General features: G+C 34.0%; 2 protein-coding genes across 3 annotated transcripts in view; one reads left to right on the top strand and one right to left on the bottom strand.

Annotated features, from left to right (window-relative positions):
* The window catches only part of LOC111510650 (uncharacterized), a 47,746-nt gene extending 31,633 nt beyond the window's left edge, over positions 1–16,113 (top strand). For both annotated transcript variants that reach the window (XM_074182487.1, XM_074182434.1), the window contains exons 7-10: positions 326–453; positions 13,271–13,351; positions 14,161–14,245; positions 15,965–16,113. In XM_074182487.1, coding sequence (XP_074038588.1) covers positions 326–453; positions 13,271–13,351; positions 14,161–14,245; positions 15,965–16,034 — 364 coding nt within the window. In that variant the 3' untranslated portion in view covers positions 16,035–16,113. The remainder of the gene's footprint in view (positions 1–325; positions 454–13,270; positions 13,352–14,160; positions 14,246–15,964) is intronic.
* A 997-nt stretch (positions 16,114–17,110) lies between these two features.
* Positions 17,111–19,089, bottom strand: part of LOC111510653 (uncharacterized) — a 45,988-nt gene continuing 44,009 nt past the window's right edge. Inside the window, exon 13 of the mRNA XM_074171582.1 lies at positions 17,111–17,560. Coding sequence (XP_074027683.1) covers positions 17,397–17,560 — 164 coding nt within the window. The 3' untranslated portion in view covers positions 17,111–17,396. The remainder of the gene's footprint in view (positions 17,561–19,089) is intronic.

Below are 19,089 nucleotides of genomic sequence, written 5' to 3'. Positions count from 1 at the left end.
ATTTTTATCGGCGCGATTTCGGACCTTTCCTTAAACTTTCTAGGCAAAAATACGAATCGAATGACACCTTGGTCGTAATTTTTGGACAGGGCTGAAAAATGTTACAAAAAAAAGTACATGTGAAATAGACTATGGCATGAATAATTTTTGTGGTCCAGGAGAAAAACTAATACTGTTTCATCCCTGACCCATTTTCAAAATGAAAACGTCAAAATTTCAGGCGGCTGCTCTACCTAATCCTTTTGACAATTTCATTTTCTTTCTTCTTTCTCTCACACTTCTTGACGTTCTCGATTAAAGAAGTTTGTTTCGTTTTTTTTTCCAGGACTCCTTTTTTGACGGTGTTCAGCTGCTGCCGCGGTTATAACTTTCCTGATACAGGAACTAGGATAAAAAGTATCGGATGCCTTGGTTCTTTTTGGAACACTTCACTGCCGCTTCTCGATTGTCAAAGTAAGTAAAAACGTTGTTAATGATAGTAATTGATTGTCTCAACAGAAGTAAATCGCAAATTATCTGAACAAGGTAAAATGTTAGTAAAAAAAACAGTTTTGTTACTAGAAAAAAATTTTAAAATCAACTTTCATATTGTATTGTAGTTTTGAAATTATTATATTTATATTTGAATTCACAAAGAGGATACCTGTTTTTAGGAGGAATCAGTTTTTTACGCGCTTTATATTAGCTTCACCTGTATGTATGTTTGTTTGTTTGTTTGTTTGTAACTCTCAAACTCGAGATCCGACAGAATCATCGGGCTAGCGGGCAGATGGCGCTGTATGTAACTATCAATTATTGCTTGAGATGTATCAGAAGTATTTCGTTAATTTTATGCCGAAAGTTACGGTAGTAAAAACCAGCTTATTGATCACTAAATCAAAAATATAATACAGGTGCCTACGACAAATCCATTCTCCCACAAAATTTTGTTAACTCGATTAATAATAATTATAAATCAGTTGGAAATCTAAGGTTAACACATAAAATAGCAACTCTTTTGATTTCCTCAGAAGTTTTGTATTGTTTTACAAGCACTCAGTTGGAGTATTGTGTGCTAAGTATTAGATGGGTTGAAAAGTTCGTAAGTTTACACATAGATGGTGCTACTAGTATTAAATCGATGGCAAAATTGCATGAATTGGGCTTAGAATTACTTCCGCGTCCACCGTATTCGCCAGATCTGGCCTCCAGTGACTTTTTTTGTTCTCTGACCTCAAGAGAATGCGCGCTGGAAATAATTTAGCGGCCATGGAGAGGTCATCGTTGGAACTTAGGCCTATTTTGAGGCTGAAACAAATCGAACTTTAAAAATGGTAATTAATAATTATATGACCGCTATAATCGTTGTATGGCTTTCGAAGGGAATTATATTTTATCAAAAGCTTTATATTTCTATCCGAATATTTCTATCTATTTGAGTTTCTGGCATAATTAGAGAACTGAAGCCAATGTCCAGGTCTATTTATAATTTACCTAATTTACCCAAAACAATTAGAAGTGGTACAAAAAATAATACTTAAACTAATACTATTTAAAAAAAAAGAAGCTTCCCAACTAATCAGCTGTGTAAGGATTTAGTTGGTTACCTCGTTTACAGACAGATGGGGCGACGACAAACCTATTGTTTGTTGTCCGCTTCAGCCTAGTTCGTGGAATGATACTTTGGAAGGAATTCGATTTTCAATTATCGAAAATCATCGACTTTATGTTGATGATAGACACTTTGCACTGAGGAGTGGTCAAACAGCCCGAAACCGATCTGCAAGTGCGTTTCAATAATTGAAAATATATTGCGGCAGGAATAACTTCAGTGAAGAATCCTGCGCCGACACCTGTCGAATATAATCCAAAGCCCTTCGTGGTATTAGCCAGGGGAGTAGTTGTTTTCTGATAGGCGTCAGTCCATTAACCTACAGCACCGTATAGAAGTAAACACTATGTACGGTGCCTTGAATGTAGAGAGACTGGCCTGAACGAATTGTTCCTCTAGATTTCTAGATGATTTGATATTGGCATTAGTTTCAGATTTTCTCAAAATTCCAAGAGCACGAAGCAGTAGGCAACGTACTTTTACCTACCTAATACCTAAAATATACAATACATTGCCAGAAAGTATAAAAATTATTTATAGCAAACCTATAAGAAGAACATTAGTGGGTTCTCAAGACGAATAAAACCTGTTCTCGTGTGATAATTGATCTTTAGTAGAGAAAAAAATTAAGTTAATGCAATCAACATATATCTCAGATAGAACAGCGGTTCGAACTGAATACTAATATTTCCATTTTTATTTTCGAAACTTGTTTCGCTAGCAGTATTCATTAATTAAATTCATTAATTATAATCGTTCTGCTTGTAAGTAGTTGTCAAAGACGCTAGAATCTAAATGACTGAACCATTTCATTTGCAAATCTGTAAATGATTGGAATTTCATGAAATTATTATTATTATTTAAAAAAATATCACATCTGGTAACTCGTAATAAAAAAAATTAACTTTTGTTATATTGAAAAAGATTTGAATTTATTTACACCATTCTAGCGCTGCAAATACTAATTATTTTATCAATAAGGACATCTTTACGGAAGCGCAGAAGGGCCACATATTTTTATTATTTGTTTCATGGAAATTACGACTTTGAATCTCGAATTTTCGACTTCAATCTCGAAATTTTGACTTTAATCTCAAAATTTCGACTTTAATCTCAAAATTTGGACTTCTATCTCGAAATTTCGACTTTAATCTCGAAATTTCGACTTTGAACTCGAAATTTAGAGTTTAATCTCGAAATTTCGACTTCAATCTCGAAATTTCGATTTTAATCTCGAAATTTCGACTTTAATCTCGAAATTTCGACTTTAAAGTCGAATTTAGAAATTACCGGATAAAAGTCGAATCTTGAAATTACCGGATTGAAGTCGAAATTTCGAGATAAAAGTCGAAATTTCGAGATTCAAGTCGAAATTTCGAGATTAAAATCGAAATTTCGAGATTCAAGTCGAAATTTCGAGATTAAAATCGAAATTTCGAGATTGAAATCGAAATTTTGACTTTAATCTCGTAATTTCAAAATTACGACTTTTATCTCGAAATTTCGATTTTAATCTCGAAATTTCGACTTTAATCTCGAAATTTCGACTTCAATCTCGAAATTTCGATTTTAATCTCGAAATTTCGACTTTAAAGTCGAGTTTAGAAATTATCGGATTAAAGTCGAAATTTCGAGATTAAAGTCGAAATTTCGAGATTAAAATCGAAATTTCGAGATTAAAGTCGAAATTTCAAGATTAAAATCGAAATTTCGAGATTAAAGTCGAAATTTCGAGATTAAAATCGAAATTTCGAGATTAAAATCGAAATTTCGAGATTAAAGTCGAAATTTCGAGATTAAAATCGAAATTTCGAGATTCAAGTCGAAATTTCGAGATTAAAATCGAAATTTCGAGATTCAAGTCAAAATTTCGAGATTAAAATCGAAATTTCGAGATTAAAATCAAAATTTCGAGATTAAAGTCGAAATTTCGAGATTAAAGTCGAAATTTCGAGATTAAAATCGAAATTTCGAGATTTAAGTCGTAATTTTAAAATTACGAGATTAAAGTCAAAATTTTGAGTTTAAAGTCGAAATTTCGAGATGAAAGTCGAAATTTCGAGATTAAAATCGAAATTTCGAGATTCAAGTCAAAATTTCGAGATTAAAATCGAAATTTCGAGATTAAAATCAAAATTTCGAGATTAAAGTCGAAATTTCGAGATTAAAGTCGAAATTTCGAGATTAAAATCGAAATTTCGAGATTTAAGTCGTAATTTTAAAATTACGAGATTAAAGTCAAAATTTTGAGTTTAAAGTCGAAATTTCGAGATGAAAGTCGAAATTTCGAGATGAAAGTCGAAATTTCGAGTTTAAAGTCGAAATTTCGATTTTAATCTCGAAATTTCAACTTTAAACTCGAAATTTCGACTTTAATCTCAAAATTTCGACTTTTATCTCGAAATTTCGACTATAATCTCGAAATTTCGACTTCGAACTCGAAATTTAGAGTTTAATCTCGAAATTTCGACTTTAATCTCGAAATTTCGACTTTAAAGTCGAATTTAGAAATTATCGGATAAAAGTCGAATTTAGAAATTATCGGATAAAAGTCGAATTTCGAAATTACCGGATTAAAGTCGAAATTTCGAGATAAAAGTCGAAATTTCGAGATTAAAATCAAAATTTCGAGATTAAAGTCGAAATTTCGAGATAAAAATCGAAATTTCGAGATTAAAGTCAAAATTTTGAGATTAAAGTCGAAATTTCGAGATGAAAGTCGAAATTTCGAGATGAAAATCGAAATTTCGAGATTCAAAGTCGTAATTTCCAAGGAACAAATAATAAAAATATGTGGCCCTTCTGCGCTTCCGTACATCTTTAGTTATCCATATTGATATGTCATGCTGATGTGCAAAGCTTGTACATCGTCATTGAGAATGTGCTCACAAACTAGTTTGACGCCTCAAAAGACTAAAATTAGCCAAAACTTCGATCTCTGATTCCATAATTTTCATATTCCACTACATTCGATGAATTACCCCTCCATCACGAGTCGTCCCTGTGTACCTAAACATCATTGAATAATTCAATTGAATGAACCCATTAGGGAGTTTCTTTATCTCGATGCGGCCTCTAACCCCTGTAGATAGAAGTTGACCTCTCTGTGGATTACGTTACACAGATTTGAACTGGCCTCCATTATAAATAATGTACACACCATTCTCCGTTATGGCTGAGAAATGCCTGTACATTCGGGCGAAGGGATTGAATAACGCAATTGGAAACAAGAGAAATTGCCTGGGAAAATAGGATTTTCCAGCGCAAGCTTTCCGACTACCTGGGGAGAAATATCGCTTGTACATCTGCAGGTACAAACTCTAGAGAGGAATAATACCTGGTCCAAAAGTTTTATTACCCCCAGTCGCAACATTTAGATTAAAATGATTTATCTAATTTCCACAATCATAATAGAAACATTTATTAAGAAATTATTTATTTCTCTCTTTTTTTATTTATTTAAGAATTTATTAGTATGGATTACATTGGAAATAATAAATTGGTGGATGTAGCCGTTACTACGTGGTAGGAAATCATAATGAAAAAAAGAGAATTGAAAACTTTCTATGTTTTTACCACTTTTATTTGTAACTAACGTAACCACAGTTTCGTCCTAGAAGGACATTTTCACACTTTTACATTAAACTAACAATGGTTTATTAAATTATTATAGCACCCCTGTAGGTAATAATAGAGGTGAATTTCACTAGTTCGGACTTCCATTGTCTATTATATAAAATGATTTGAAATCCCTGAAACAACTAAAAAAGAAGAATTAAAAATGAACAGCTGAAAATAACAATTATATTAAGCAAAATAAGCCTGAAATGAAATAATAGTGAAATAAAATACAAGTAAAATAGAACAATTGAACAAAAATAAATAAAATAAAGAAATGAAAAAAGAAAATAAATATAAAAAGTTGAGAGATTCCAAGTCACGTTAGTTCACGACGTTTCGCTTGTTAGTATCTACAATCGTCTTCGGGTGATGACTGGATTGATTCCTCCGAGAGATGACTATTTATAGGTCGTTCGAGTACTTTCACTTATCCCCGCTTTCCATTTTCCGCTTCACTGGTTCCGTTTAGCGGGAGTTGGCCATTTTTCGCTTGATGATGGGTTTCCATATGTTGCGTATTTCTACGCTGGCTTGGCTGAATACGTTATTAGACAACATGTAAGCGGCTTCCTTAAACTATCTCCTAAACCAATGTTCCTCTCTGTGCAAGATCTCAGCTTGGGCACTCGATGTTGTGTTGATGGTTCCAAACATGGTCTGCTATTCCTGCTTTGCTGGTTTCTCCTTGCTATGTGTCTTGTGCTCGGCAATGCGAACATTCAATGGCCTCTTAGTTTCACCAATATAGGATTTTCCGCACTCACAGGGTATCCGGTAAATGCAATTCTTGGAATCGCAGTCCGCGTTTGGTGGCCTGGTTTTCGTGAGGCTGCTACGGATAGTGTTACCGGATCTGAAGCAGGTTCTGATGTTGTACTTGGAACCAATTCTTTTTATCCTCTCCGATAATCCTCTGATGTAGGGAAGTGCAAGCACTGGTTGTGACGGCTTCTATTCCTTGCGAGGCTCCTGCTGTCTTTTAGCTAAAGTCTTTTCTACCATCACTTTGGAGTAGCCATTCCGTTGAAGATCATTTTTGATGATGTCTAGTTCCTTCTCGAGACCTTCCTTCGTATTACAGAGCCCAAAAGCACGGTCCAATAGAGTCTTGATGATTCCTCTTTTAATCGATTGATGGTGGTTGGATTCGTGGTTCAGATACTGTCCCGTATGAGTGGGGTTTCGGTATACAGATGTTTCCCACTTAGTGTCGGTCCTCTTCACCAAAACGTCTAAGAATGGCAATTCGTTGTGGATTTCCTGCTCCATTGTGAAACTGATGGAAGGTCTCACGCTGTTTATGTGTTTCAGTAAGGCGTCTAGTTCAGTATTCCCATGGTATGTCGTCAACATATCTCAATCAGACTCGAGGTTTCTTGTGGGCTTCTTCAATGGCCAGAGTTTCAAACCACTCCATATATATGTTGGCTATGACTGGTGAAAGTGGCGATCCCATTGGCAGTCCCTCATCTTGTGTAAAGAATTCGTCCTTCAGTTGGAAATAACAGTTTCGTACACAGAATCCTAGTAATTCCATGATTACTTCTATAGGTAGATTCGTTCTCTCTTCCAGGTTCCCGTCTTCGGATAGCTTTTTCTGTATGATTTGGAGTGCTTCTTCGACCGGAACGTTGGTGTAAAGGCTTTCCACGTCGAAACTAATTAGTTGATCTTCCTGTGTGACCTCAATTGACCCTAGTAGTTCGACAAAATGCCTTGAATTCTTCACAAAAGACGATGTTTTTCCTTGTAATGGTTGTATTAAGGGAATTAAAAATCTAGACAAGTTTTGAGTAGCCGAATCTCTGGAGCTGATGATCGGTCTAAGTGGAACGTGGAATGCTCAATATAATTGTTATTTTCAGCTATTCATTTTTAATGCTTCTTTTTTAGTTGTTTAAGGGATTTGAAATCATTTTATATAGTAGACAATGGAAGTCCGAACTAGTGAAATTCATCATGAAACATTGTCAATCACCTTCAAACAAACGAATAATAGAGGTATTCGGTTTGATTGAGTACCTGATTTTTTTTTTATTAGTTTCAATGCGGATATGCTAATTTGAAAACCGGTGAATTTATACTTGTGAATTTCCAAGGATTCTAAATAATTGAGTTTGGAACCCTTCCTTGCATAGTGCAAAATTTCCGTATCGTTTAGATTCGGGAACCTCGGGAACCCCTCTTGCTCTAAACTATATGGCCTGATAAAAACACATAAAGAGGATAACTACATAAGACCAGTAGTTTCGTATACAAATAGTCCGGTAAGAGAACTAGGAATACGTCTTAACAAGTTGTTCAAAAATATTACCAATTTCGGTGTAGATCAAGCCGAAGTAGACCATATCACTTCCTTTGGAGTTTCAACAGCTTTCGATGTGTGCTTTGATCAGAGCTCTGGATTTAGGCACACATTCATAGTAAATTCCGAACTGGGTAAAAAACATATTCATTTTTGATACAGATATGTAGAGGATTCGCCTGTTTCAGAGGTACTATACAACAGCTGAACCAATTTATGACATTCATGAATAATCTCAATAAAAATATTCAGTTCGCACTCGAAACAGAGATAGAGAAACAGATACATTTGTTAGACCTGACCATTACAAATAATCAGAATAAATTCGAGTTCAATGTATATAGAAAACCGAGCTATACAGACATTAACATCCCGAGTGACACAGAAAAAACAATGTGGAAGTGACATTCAGACCACATGTCAGGTTATCTAATTTCCTTTTTAATGCCAAAAATAAAATGGACAAGATGGAAAAATCTGCAGTTTGTAAGCTTAAGTGTTATAGTGTTTATGTGGGACAATGTGGCCGAAATTTGTCAAAACGGTATGCTGAACATGAAAGGTCCTTCAGTCTACGTAAAAATAATTCGACGGTTTCAAACCATTCCTTGAAATGCAACCACAAGTTTCCCAATCTAAACGATACGGAAATTTTGCACTATGCAAGGAAGGGTTGCAAACTCAATTATTTGGAATCCTTGGAAACTCATAGGCATAAACATTGCGGGTGTAACCTGTTAAATGATCAAATCGATCTAGTTTACTCAGCGGTTTCAAATTAGCGTTATCCCTCGACAGGACTATTCAATCTGGCGTTTACTCAGAAACGGTTTTTTTTTATTTTTCCGAATTTTTCAACAGCAATATCATGAACTGTTATTTTTATTGCTTTTCTACACCGAACATCCCACTATTACCCAATAACTGACGGTGCTTGCTTATACAAGTCAGCATAATTTGTAAGAATTATACATCCAAAATTTTATAGCTTTCAGCTTCTACATTCACATTCACTTCACACGTAATACCCAACAAAAATATTTATATGACTGAAACTCATAATTCAGGTACGATTTTTTTCGGAGAAGAACATTTAAAAACTATAACTGAGACATGTTTTCGAATAGATTTAGAGATTCGATTTCGTTTTATCTGTTTCCATTATTTTTGCCTTTGAAAGTAACAATATGGAAAGACTGATTTATAATTTATGGAACATTTACTGATTGTGACGAGATATGACAGAACTACTCCGCATAAAAATGCATCTGAAGGCCATTTAAAGTTTTATGAAAATTATAAGGGAAGAAGCCTACTTTCAAGCAAATCCAAATTATTCAAGCTTAACTTTAGGAAACAACTACGTTAACAGCAATTAAGCATCTCTCTGGTTTCACACAAAACAGAATCACGAACACAGAACAACTCCAAATTTGTGCCTTGTTCATCAACTTCTCCAGAGTTTTTGATTGTGTGAATCATAAACTTCCATGCCTGAAAATGCAACGTTACGGAGGGGAGGAACAGCTGTGAAAGGCAGATAAATAATAATACATGGTGGCCCTCTGGGATCCATTCTTGGGCCATCACTAATGGTAATGTATGTATAAATTGATAAATAGAGCCGTTTCGGCAAGGCTTTGGTTCAATTTGAATTCGTACAGAAGAATTGGACAAAAATTTCTCAACGACATCATTTATTAATGAGCTGAAAAGATACAAAAAATTAAAATTAAAATGAACAGGGTAGAAAATTCTCTATCGATCAGTAGGATAACTATTCATTGAGATCTGAAGCTTCAAAAACACATGACATTGATAGATGACATTGAAGACATCCGATAGAGAGGAATTTAGGCCTCGTAACACGCACAGTATTCAACAAACCCCAAGCGTAATACCCCCTAACCCTGTCGGTCGCTCCGCTCGCGTCTGCTTCCCCAGACACAGGGGGTTGTTAATTCAAATATCCAAACTGACTCACAACGCTTGACGTTGAGTGTACAGCTGATAAGCTGAACAACGAAATAATACGAAAACTTCTTACAATACGATTCCGGCAGCTGAGCGAGAAACAACGTTTCGGTTGGTGCAAACTAGCGAAAAACATGCGAAACTAGGTGAGTGTACGCTGTTGTTTCTAGACGGTTGTTGTTGTGTGGCTTTGTAGTCGCGATTTTGATAGTGAAACTCCGGCAGTTCGTGGTTTGGCGGGGTTTACGTTCTAAAGTGGTGGGAACGACAAGCCGGACGCACGTGATAGGGGATGGGGTGCTACAGGGTAGCGAACTTGGCCCCTTTTCCGGGAAAGGGTCTGGTTTGAAGAAAATTGAGCATTACAAGTTTGGAAAAGTTTTCAATGATGAAAAACGAATCAAGAAGGCTGCAAAGTGAATTCAAAATTGATCTGAAATTGGCTTACATTTTTATAAGTAACTGAGACGAATTTCTGTGGCTAGGAAAGTATTTGATTTCCGATGAATGTTTGTTTAGTTTCTACTGAGTCAAAAATGTTTTTTTTCTTTTTTTGTGTCTACAAAGTCGAGCGGTTAAGGTCATGTGCCTCAGAAATATATTATTTTGAATCCTTTCACTTACTATTATTAAACAATGGTGGAGAAGACCAAAGTGTAGAGGGGCAAATACTTTTAGATTATAAAAGGAAAATATCTGATTCTACTCTATCCATTGACAGAGGCTATATTTCTTTTTTTTGATCAGGAATATTTACGAAAATTCAATTATGTATATCAAAGTATCAACAATTTGCCTATAAAAGTCATTATTTGGTATGAGCTGCAAAAACCGTGAATGAATCATATTATTTATCCTTCCCCACAATTTTTTTTTATAATTCAATAATATACTGGAAAATATGAAATATTCCACACAGTCACATTTTTTATTTATTTGCTTTCAATATTCTTATCTCCACAGATATGAACACCACATTTCACTATGATTTTTACGAAAGATTGTACGATATTCATGCTTTATTTTTAAAATTCGATTTTTCTAATCATGTTAAGATAACTACAAAACCTACTTGAGAAGCTACCGAAAAAAAATTGTATGTTTAACTTTTTGGTAGGTAATATAGGTTATAGAGATGAAAACATATGTAATAAAAGATTAAATAAGCTTATTTAGGACCCTATGTGGAAATAGTAGTAATAATAAATATAATTTTCATCAGATACAAATAATATACAATGAAATATGTGTATAACTTTCTGTTAAATTTTTCATGTAGATTGTACAAGTTTTATTGTAGCGGTTTCACAGAAATATCCAGGTTAAAACAGTGTTGTTTACAGTTAATAGCATTATTTTAGTTTGAATATGGTATTATTTAATCCTAAACTGAAATTATAATCCGGGTCTATGTTTTCATTACCTGCGTTTCCTTACAGCCAGTTTATTCTTACCCCTAGTTCTAAATAGATTGTGAATTATATGAAAACCCTTAGTATTGACTTCAACGAAAAAGCGATTGGAACATTATTTATACTTTTGGAAAAAAAAGGTTTTGGTTTTCTGCTTCTCCATCTTTATGCGGAAAATATGGGAATCTTCCAAGCAAAGAAAGAATACGATTAATATTAAAATAAACTCTTCACAAAGGTGTGTAAATCATGTATAGGCACAAACTGAGCGATTTTATATTCGTTCAACATTATAATTAATTCATTTGATTTGAATGATTTCAAGAAAAATTAGGATGATGGCTTCTTCTATAGTTTGTAAATCGTTTTCAGAAATATCATGACGATAGTTTGATTGTATCAACTTGAATCATACAGGGCACTTTCTATTGCGGTAAAAAATGTAAGGACATGTGAGAACATGTTTTAAGAAAAAAAATCACGTGTACGTAAGTTCGGAAATGCTTGCAAAGATACAAATCCTTTTCGGTATTAATATTGTAAATATCACTACTCATTATTCAGGTGAAATTTGGCGATGTTATTTTTAGTCACAAGAGTACCTACGTTTAGCTTCAATTAGATACAAATTATTGAGTACAGTGGCGGCTCGGGACACAGTTCAACCGACATATTTACCAAAAAATTTACGCCACTGACGCTTCTTGTAACATTTTAGTTTTTGTTAACGTATTCTAAAAACACTTCATTGTGTGATTTTCACTAGACAGTTTAACAAAAACGCAACACGTGTTTCGCCATACAATGGCTTCCTCGGGCGTGTCTTAATAACTTATTCTATACATTCAATACTATATACATATATACCTCTTTCTACAATTTGAAGTACCTAAATTTCAAGTACCTGATTTTTTACCTAAGTTTGTAATGAACTAAATTACCTGAGCTTATGTTCCATTTTCCACATTTGAAAATATATTCAGTAACGGAGAGTTATTTAATTCTAATTGATCATTCGGTAAATTACCCGAATTCCTAAATCTATTGATTTCTAAACATTCTAGTAGATTGAGTTTCAAACTCTTCTCTTCTAAATGTAACACATCGTATTCATGATTGAACTCATGTCCTTCTGCTAATAGGTGGTTTGCAAATGTGGAATTGGTCTTTATATTTACAAAACTACTTCTATGTAAAATAGAAACCAATCCCTTCATTATTTCATTCATCTTTTTAAGTATTTAAATAATTTTTTAAAGAAAACGGTCGAAATAATAAGTTTAAAATTCGTTGTTTTAGGGCTCTTTCATGAAAACTACTTGATTTTCGTCAGGAGGAACATTCCCCATTCCTATCTGTACCAGTAAAACATACTAAGATATCATCTACGTATCTGTACTAGTAGAAAAAACTGTTAGCTAACTGATTATTATAGTTTTTGTTGTTTGTTTTTGTGTAAAACATCCAAAAATTGAAGTTTTCCATCCCTTGATTTGATTCCAGAAAAAAAAAACCTTTTTTGCACATTTGTCACATTAATCTATATTTATGAAGTTACCAATTTTAAAATTAAGTCAGTCTACAAAAATTAGTGGAAATGAAAACCAGCGCCAATATTAATACAAAAAAAAAGGTTTTTAAGGGAAAATCAACACCCTCTGTATCTCGGAAAGTCTGAATTTCCGGGCCCATGTTCATATGAACTTTTTTCAACATAATTAACTCCTGAACACGACCTTGTATTTTTTCACAGCAATTTTGGAACACCCTGTATTCTACGTTAATGCTTTCCTTGCACTCATTGGCCATAATTTAAATTGAATTCGAGTTATATTACATACTGCATACACCTACGACCTCGGAAGTTACTAGCATTTTGTTGATTAAAGTCAGTAATACTCTGCATGCCTTTAATGTCGTCCAAGTTGTTTCATTGCCTATAAGTCAACAGGAAAGTGGGTTCAACTGATACTAACAGGTACTGATTGAAATTCTAGCATAACTCTCAAACGAAACGTACTTTTTTAACGTATTTCCTAACTCTCGCCGTGGTAAAACTAATCACCAATCAATAATCATCAAGTGGATTAAAGGGCGTTTGTTAATTGATGTTGTTCTTGTGTATTACGTGCAATGCTGATACTAAATATAAATTCACCCACCGGAAATTTAAGGGCTTATACAAACAGTGATGAAAAGGTAACTTTATTTCATGAACGCTCCTTTTTTTTCCCCGCGGCTGACGCCCCAATTGGCATATTTGAAAATCATGTCTTATTACACATCTACAATTACAAAAAAAAGTACTACACTTCGTAATATGTATTCTTTGTTTTCTTTATTGACTCCGTTCATTATTTTTTACAGAATCGTCATCCCCGCTCCATTGGAATTTAACGAGAAATCTAGAAAATATCAAACCAGGAAACTTTCGCAACATGAGTTCAGGTAAAGTATCGATAGAGCTTTCTGTTTTTTTGTTTTGAAAGCCGGTTTTCGCGAAAAATACCCTTACCTCGACACATGTCAGTCAACACCAACCGTTATATTTAATTTTCTTATTGATTCGGCCGTTAGTTGATGAAGATCCATAGTAATTTCAAAAACTACAACTAACGATTTGATCCCCACAAACTTTATTTCAAAAATATATCACAACATGTTTCGCTGAAACATTAGCTTTTTCAAGTGATTTATATTTAAACTTCACTTTTCAAGTGATTTATACTTAAATCGCTTGAAAAGGCTAATGTTCGATGTTTTTTCAAGTGATTTATACTTAAACTTCACTTTTTCAAGTGATTTATACTTAAACAGAAAACTAGAATATTTCTGGGCCCTGCTTTCATTGAGGAAACTTTATTATATTACTGAGGTCAATTAAAGAAAAAGTATAGTAAGACACGTAACAATCAATATTATTATGTTTTCCCCGTGGGTTTGTCACTAATTGACACTTTATTTTACTGTCACTACAACGAAACGCTTTGACTAAAACTTCAAAGTAATATTCAAATGTTTATCGCCTTATTAGAACACTTCGCATCGCACTGTTAACTAGACTACCTAGACTTGCATATCAGTAGTGTTTATATAATACCAATGGAAGTCGATTGACGTCGACCACCGGTGGCCGACGTTATTTTTTTCAGGGAATGATTTATAACAATAATTTCTCGTCAGACATATTTTTATACACATTCATTTATTGAACAAAAAAAGACGCTGATTTTTAATGATTTCTTATTTATTTTCAGAGTTGATAGTACCTATTATGGTTATACTAGTCCTGTTTGTAGTGAATGCAGTTGTTGTTTTCTTCATCCACAAAGAGAGGAAGAAGTAAGTTGATATAGATGCAATGGAAGCAACTAAGTGTATTTTTTTAATAGGGTTACCAATAATACATTGTGACAAAACTTACCCTTTGCACACTTATAATCAGTTTCAAAGTTATATATGTAATTATTACCAGAATTATTCAAACAATGATTAGGACGTAATAATTTCCAGATAATAGCACAAGTTTGCCAACAAAAAATTCAGAGCTAATAAATTGATGGATGTAGCCGTTAACTACGTGGTTGGTATTTATGCGGTAAATTTTCGTTTTGTGGACACCCGGCGATTTTGAAAAAATGTTTGAGTATACTTACGTATTTTGATGCGTAGATTACGAATCCGAAAGAAAAAAGCGGCGCTCTCCCTCCTTATTCAAAAAGTTACGGCCCTTCAAAGTTCAGAAAAGGACAACTTTCCAGCCTTCTTTTTCACCAAATAAACTATTTAAAAACACAAGCATTTACTCACTAGGTCACCTTTACACCTTATTCCTCCTTCTTTGACACTTTTCACTTCAATAATCAATATTTTTCTTATAAAAAACTTAATTTAAAAACGAATGCTTCTCCTGGTGACACTCTTATATTTGTAGGTTAGTAGATACTAGTGACATTTCAGAAAACAGCGGTGGGTATTTGTCGTCACCTACTATTTTGAATTCGTAGATTTGAATTTTTAGTTTGACGTGAGAGAAAAATACAAAATGAATTTGAACGATATTCATAATCTAGAGGAAGTAAGAAATAATTTAATTCTATATTTGGTTCAAGTAGGAGTGTTTGCAGCAACAATACGTTGTACTAATTGCAATGAAGAATACAAATTAAATTATGACACTTTAAATTAAGATATAGATGCAATAAAAAGTGGATTATGAAAATACCGAATAAAAAAGCTCAGTACATTTGTTGTAATTTTAAGAAAAGTGCCAAAAACCAATTTACGAGCTAAAGAATGAAGGCAAAAAACATTTGAATTACTTTAGGAATACTGACTGCATCAGTCGTACCAACCATATCATTAACCTTAAGAACGTAAAATACAGTGATATGTAACCAAAAAGCAGCTCCGTACATTTTTTAATATTTTTATAAGAAAAATGTTGATTATTGAATTTGAAAAGTGTTAAAGAAGGAGGAATAAGGTGTAAAGATGACCTAGTGAATAAATGGTGGTGTTTTTTTAAATAGTTTATTTTGTGAAAAAGAAGGCTGAAAAGTCGTCCTTTTCTGAACTTTGAAGGGCCGTAACTTTCTAAATAGGGGAGAGCGCCGCTTTTTTCTTTCGGATTCGTAATCTACGCATCAAAATACGTAAGTACAGTCAAATTTTTTTTCAAAATTGGCGGGTGTCCACAAAACGAAAATTTACCAAAAACTAATTTTTTATCTAAGATACGTTCTCTAGTAAGCAATAAACACTTTTCTCAATGAAATTCCTTTTGGTATATTTTCGTTTGTAGTCTGCCATCATTGCGATCAGGAACTTCAAACACAAATATAAAAATTACGTCTTTGATAGCCAGTAATCTCAATTTTTGCTTATTTGACAAATCAATAATGAATGAAGCAACATATCATATTGATTTATCAACTCTTCAGGGGATAATCACCAATTATTATTTGTTTCTATTTTTTTGTATTATGGCACCGATTTATTATTATTATTATATGTGGTGGTTAAGTTTCGATAGAATATTCAATATATTTTACTTTTCAGACAAGAAACGCTAAACAGTATTACGGAGGAGCACTTGAGGACCTTCACATCTTCCCCAGATGAAATATGAGTCTTCGCCCTAATTTATTATTTTGTAATATAAAATTATATACGAGTATCTTTTTGCCAATAAAAGGTTTTACATAGTTCGTAACTTATTTTTTCTTATGTGATGACACATAAAAATTGAAGGAAAATTCATCTTTTTGACATTTCCGAGATTTTTGGCCAGTTCTATAATCCATAATCAGAAAGACGATCGGGAATAGGAACAGGTAACAGAAGCAGCCATAAACTATTATTTTGATAAGTTGTTGATCTATCTATTCAAGTTTTTTGTCTTATAACTCAGTTAATCTAAAGAAAACATTTTTCTTCTTGCGCACAGTAAGAGGTATTAAGACAGATTTGATCAGCCTCAAATCAAGAAATCAATAAAAGCCAATTAAAAATTATTTGAATCACACATTTTCATTCGAAATAGCCGCCTTTGTCATACTCTACAATGCAGCCAACATAGAAAACTGAATTTCCTATTCACATGTTCTTAGTTTTCAGCGTTTCTGTACCACAGAACTAGAATATTCTTCAATATATGGTCTAGAATCGTCATTTGGTGGTTTCTTGCCAAAGACAACTTTTTCTATTGAGAGAAACTACAATCCTTGATTTCTTACCAGTTTATTACCACAGAGGGTTTCTATCAATTGTTAGATAACAGAATTTACAGCTCGCAATTCTCGCTTTATTTCAACGGGGTATACACGATGAAAGGTCAGCTCAGTTTATTCGCATACGTTAGTCAGTTTGTGACGTCACCAGCATTACTGAATATGTCTATTTGATTTAAAACAAAGAGTATTCATTTTTCGTATTGTTCCCTACTATATGCATTGAAATTTTTTCGGTGTGATCTTTCATCTATGAAGCTTCTTTAAATCAATTCGGTGCCTCAGACAAACTTATATTTTGGTGTAAACTCGTATAAGCTAGTTTTGAACCTTTTGAATTACTTTGTATTCGCTAGATTGAATGTGCCTTTTAGATCATTTCTCGAATTCCTACAGGAAATTTGTCTTTTTTGAATGACACAAATCCATGAAGATTATTGAATCAAAATAATCTCTCCGGCAAAAAACGAAACTGTCTAACTGTACATTTTTATTTAATAACGAAATTTAACTAAAGCTATTGCTTGATCGAAAATTATAGACATGCACGATTGTTCTCTTATAAGTATAAATAAGTAGTCTACTAGCACTAAAAGAATTAATAACAAAATACAATTCTTCTATATCTTAATTACCGGCACATCAAAAGTACTCATATCAAGTAATTTGTGCATCCAACATTCCGAAGTGAAATATTTCTCATTCATTCGTGGCAGATCCAGAGTCGAACTTATTTCCTAAAATTTACGTCAATAATAGTTTCACACTTTGGTGACCACCATTTTGAGTCCATTGATTGGCAACATGAAAGGAGATTTCGGGTCCAAAATTAAGGGAGTAGGAGTTTCTTTGCAACTTTCCACTCTGTATTTCTTCAAGAAGTAGACTAAGCCCACCTTGGCACAGATCAGTCCGAATCGATCACCTGAAAATAAATATGAAAATTATCTAAACTAAAAAAGGCCCAGGATGTGGAGTGTACTCCAGATCACGCCTAAGCCGAATAATTTCAGAACTTCCATTAGTATCGTATACAGGGGTGCGCAAAAGTCCGGAATAAAATTAATATTTTTTTTAACCAGTATTTTAGGAAAAAAAACGCTGAAACACGTCAGTTGATTTCACGTTGTACGCATTTTTTGGCAAAAGAATGAAATTTTTTTTCAACCCCTTAGCTGCAACCCTCCCAACTTTTTTTTTTCATATTCAAACCTATGTCGTGCATGGGCTCTTTGAAAATCTCGAAAAACATGGATTCTGACCATACCCTTTATTTTTTTTTGTGGCTACAATGAAATGAGAAAAAACTCTTTTGAAAATTTACAAATACCTAACTCAGTGCTATCTACGGGTGAATTAACGTAACAGATGCTGAAATTGGCCTCCACCCTCTACTTGGCAGGCTCCTAGGCGATGGTAAAACCCGTCTACGGAATTTCGAATGGCCTCAGCCGGTATGTTATGTGATTCCTCTCTAATTCTGCTTTATAGATCCTCAATATTAGCCGGCCTATTTTGATAAACCTTGTCTTTCATATAGCCCCAATAAAAGTAATCTAATGGCGTTAAGTCTGGGGATCGTGCTGGCCATTCAATTGTACCACGTCGTCCAATCCAGCGTCCTGCAAATATGTCATCGATATATTCTCTGACATTAGTACCAAAATGTGGGGGAGCCCGTCCTGTTGGAACCAAAGTGTTTCAGTGGGGACATCTGGATCTGCTTCATTGGGAAACATAACAGCTAAAGCAGGGACTAATTCAAAGCGTAAAAAGTCTAAGTAGCGTGCAGCTGTAAGGTTTCCGTCAAAAAAATTTGGCCCTAATATTCTGTTGTTGATGATGCCTGCCCATACATTTCCTTTCTGAGGACGCTGCGTACGAGCTTCGTATATCCAGTGTGGGTTTTCCTGACTCCAGAATCGATAGTTGTGCCTGTTAACTACTCTATGTACATAAAAAGTAGCTTCGTCCGAAAAGAGTCCCATTATTCTCGACACATCGCCTCATTATTTCCTCACAAAATTGCAAACGCTTGTCATAGTCATCTTCCAAGAGCTCTTGGACAAGACATACCTTATATGGGTGGTATTTTTCTGTTATCAAAAACCTCCCAATCGTACGTCTAGACGCAGGATTGTTTTGGGCTAATGGAACCGTTGACAAATGTGGATCTTTCTGCAGAGATACGGCAATGTCCAATTTTTGATCTTCGTCTAAAACATGTGGCCGACCACTTCTGGGCAAGTCCTTCACTGTACCATGTTCTTCAAATTTGTGTATGATCTTACTCACAGTTGCCTGGGAAATGTGATTTTCCGGATATTTTGCATTAAATAAAGTACACACCTCACTTTGAATCCGCATTCTATCCCCACAATACTAAGGGTTTGAAAAAAAATATTTCATTTTATTGCCAAAAAATGCGTACAACATGAAATCAATTGACCTGTT

Source organism: Leptinotarsa decemlineata, unplaced genomic scaffold (genome assembly GCF_025532065.1).
Source record: "Leptinotarsa decemlineata unplaced genomic scaffold, Ldec_3_MD MMD2_P_RNA_scaffold_1, whole genome shotgun sequence".
In the NCBI taxonomy this organism is placed as follows: Eukaryota; Metazoa; Arthropoda; class Insecta; order Coleoptera; family Chrysomelidae; genus Leptinotarsa; species Leptinotarsa decemlineata.
Note: the sequence above shows the minus strand (reverse complement) of the source record. Positions and strands in the feature narration are given on the sequence as shown.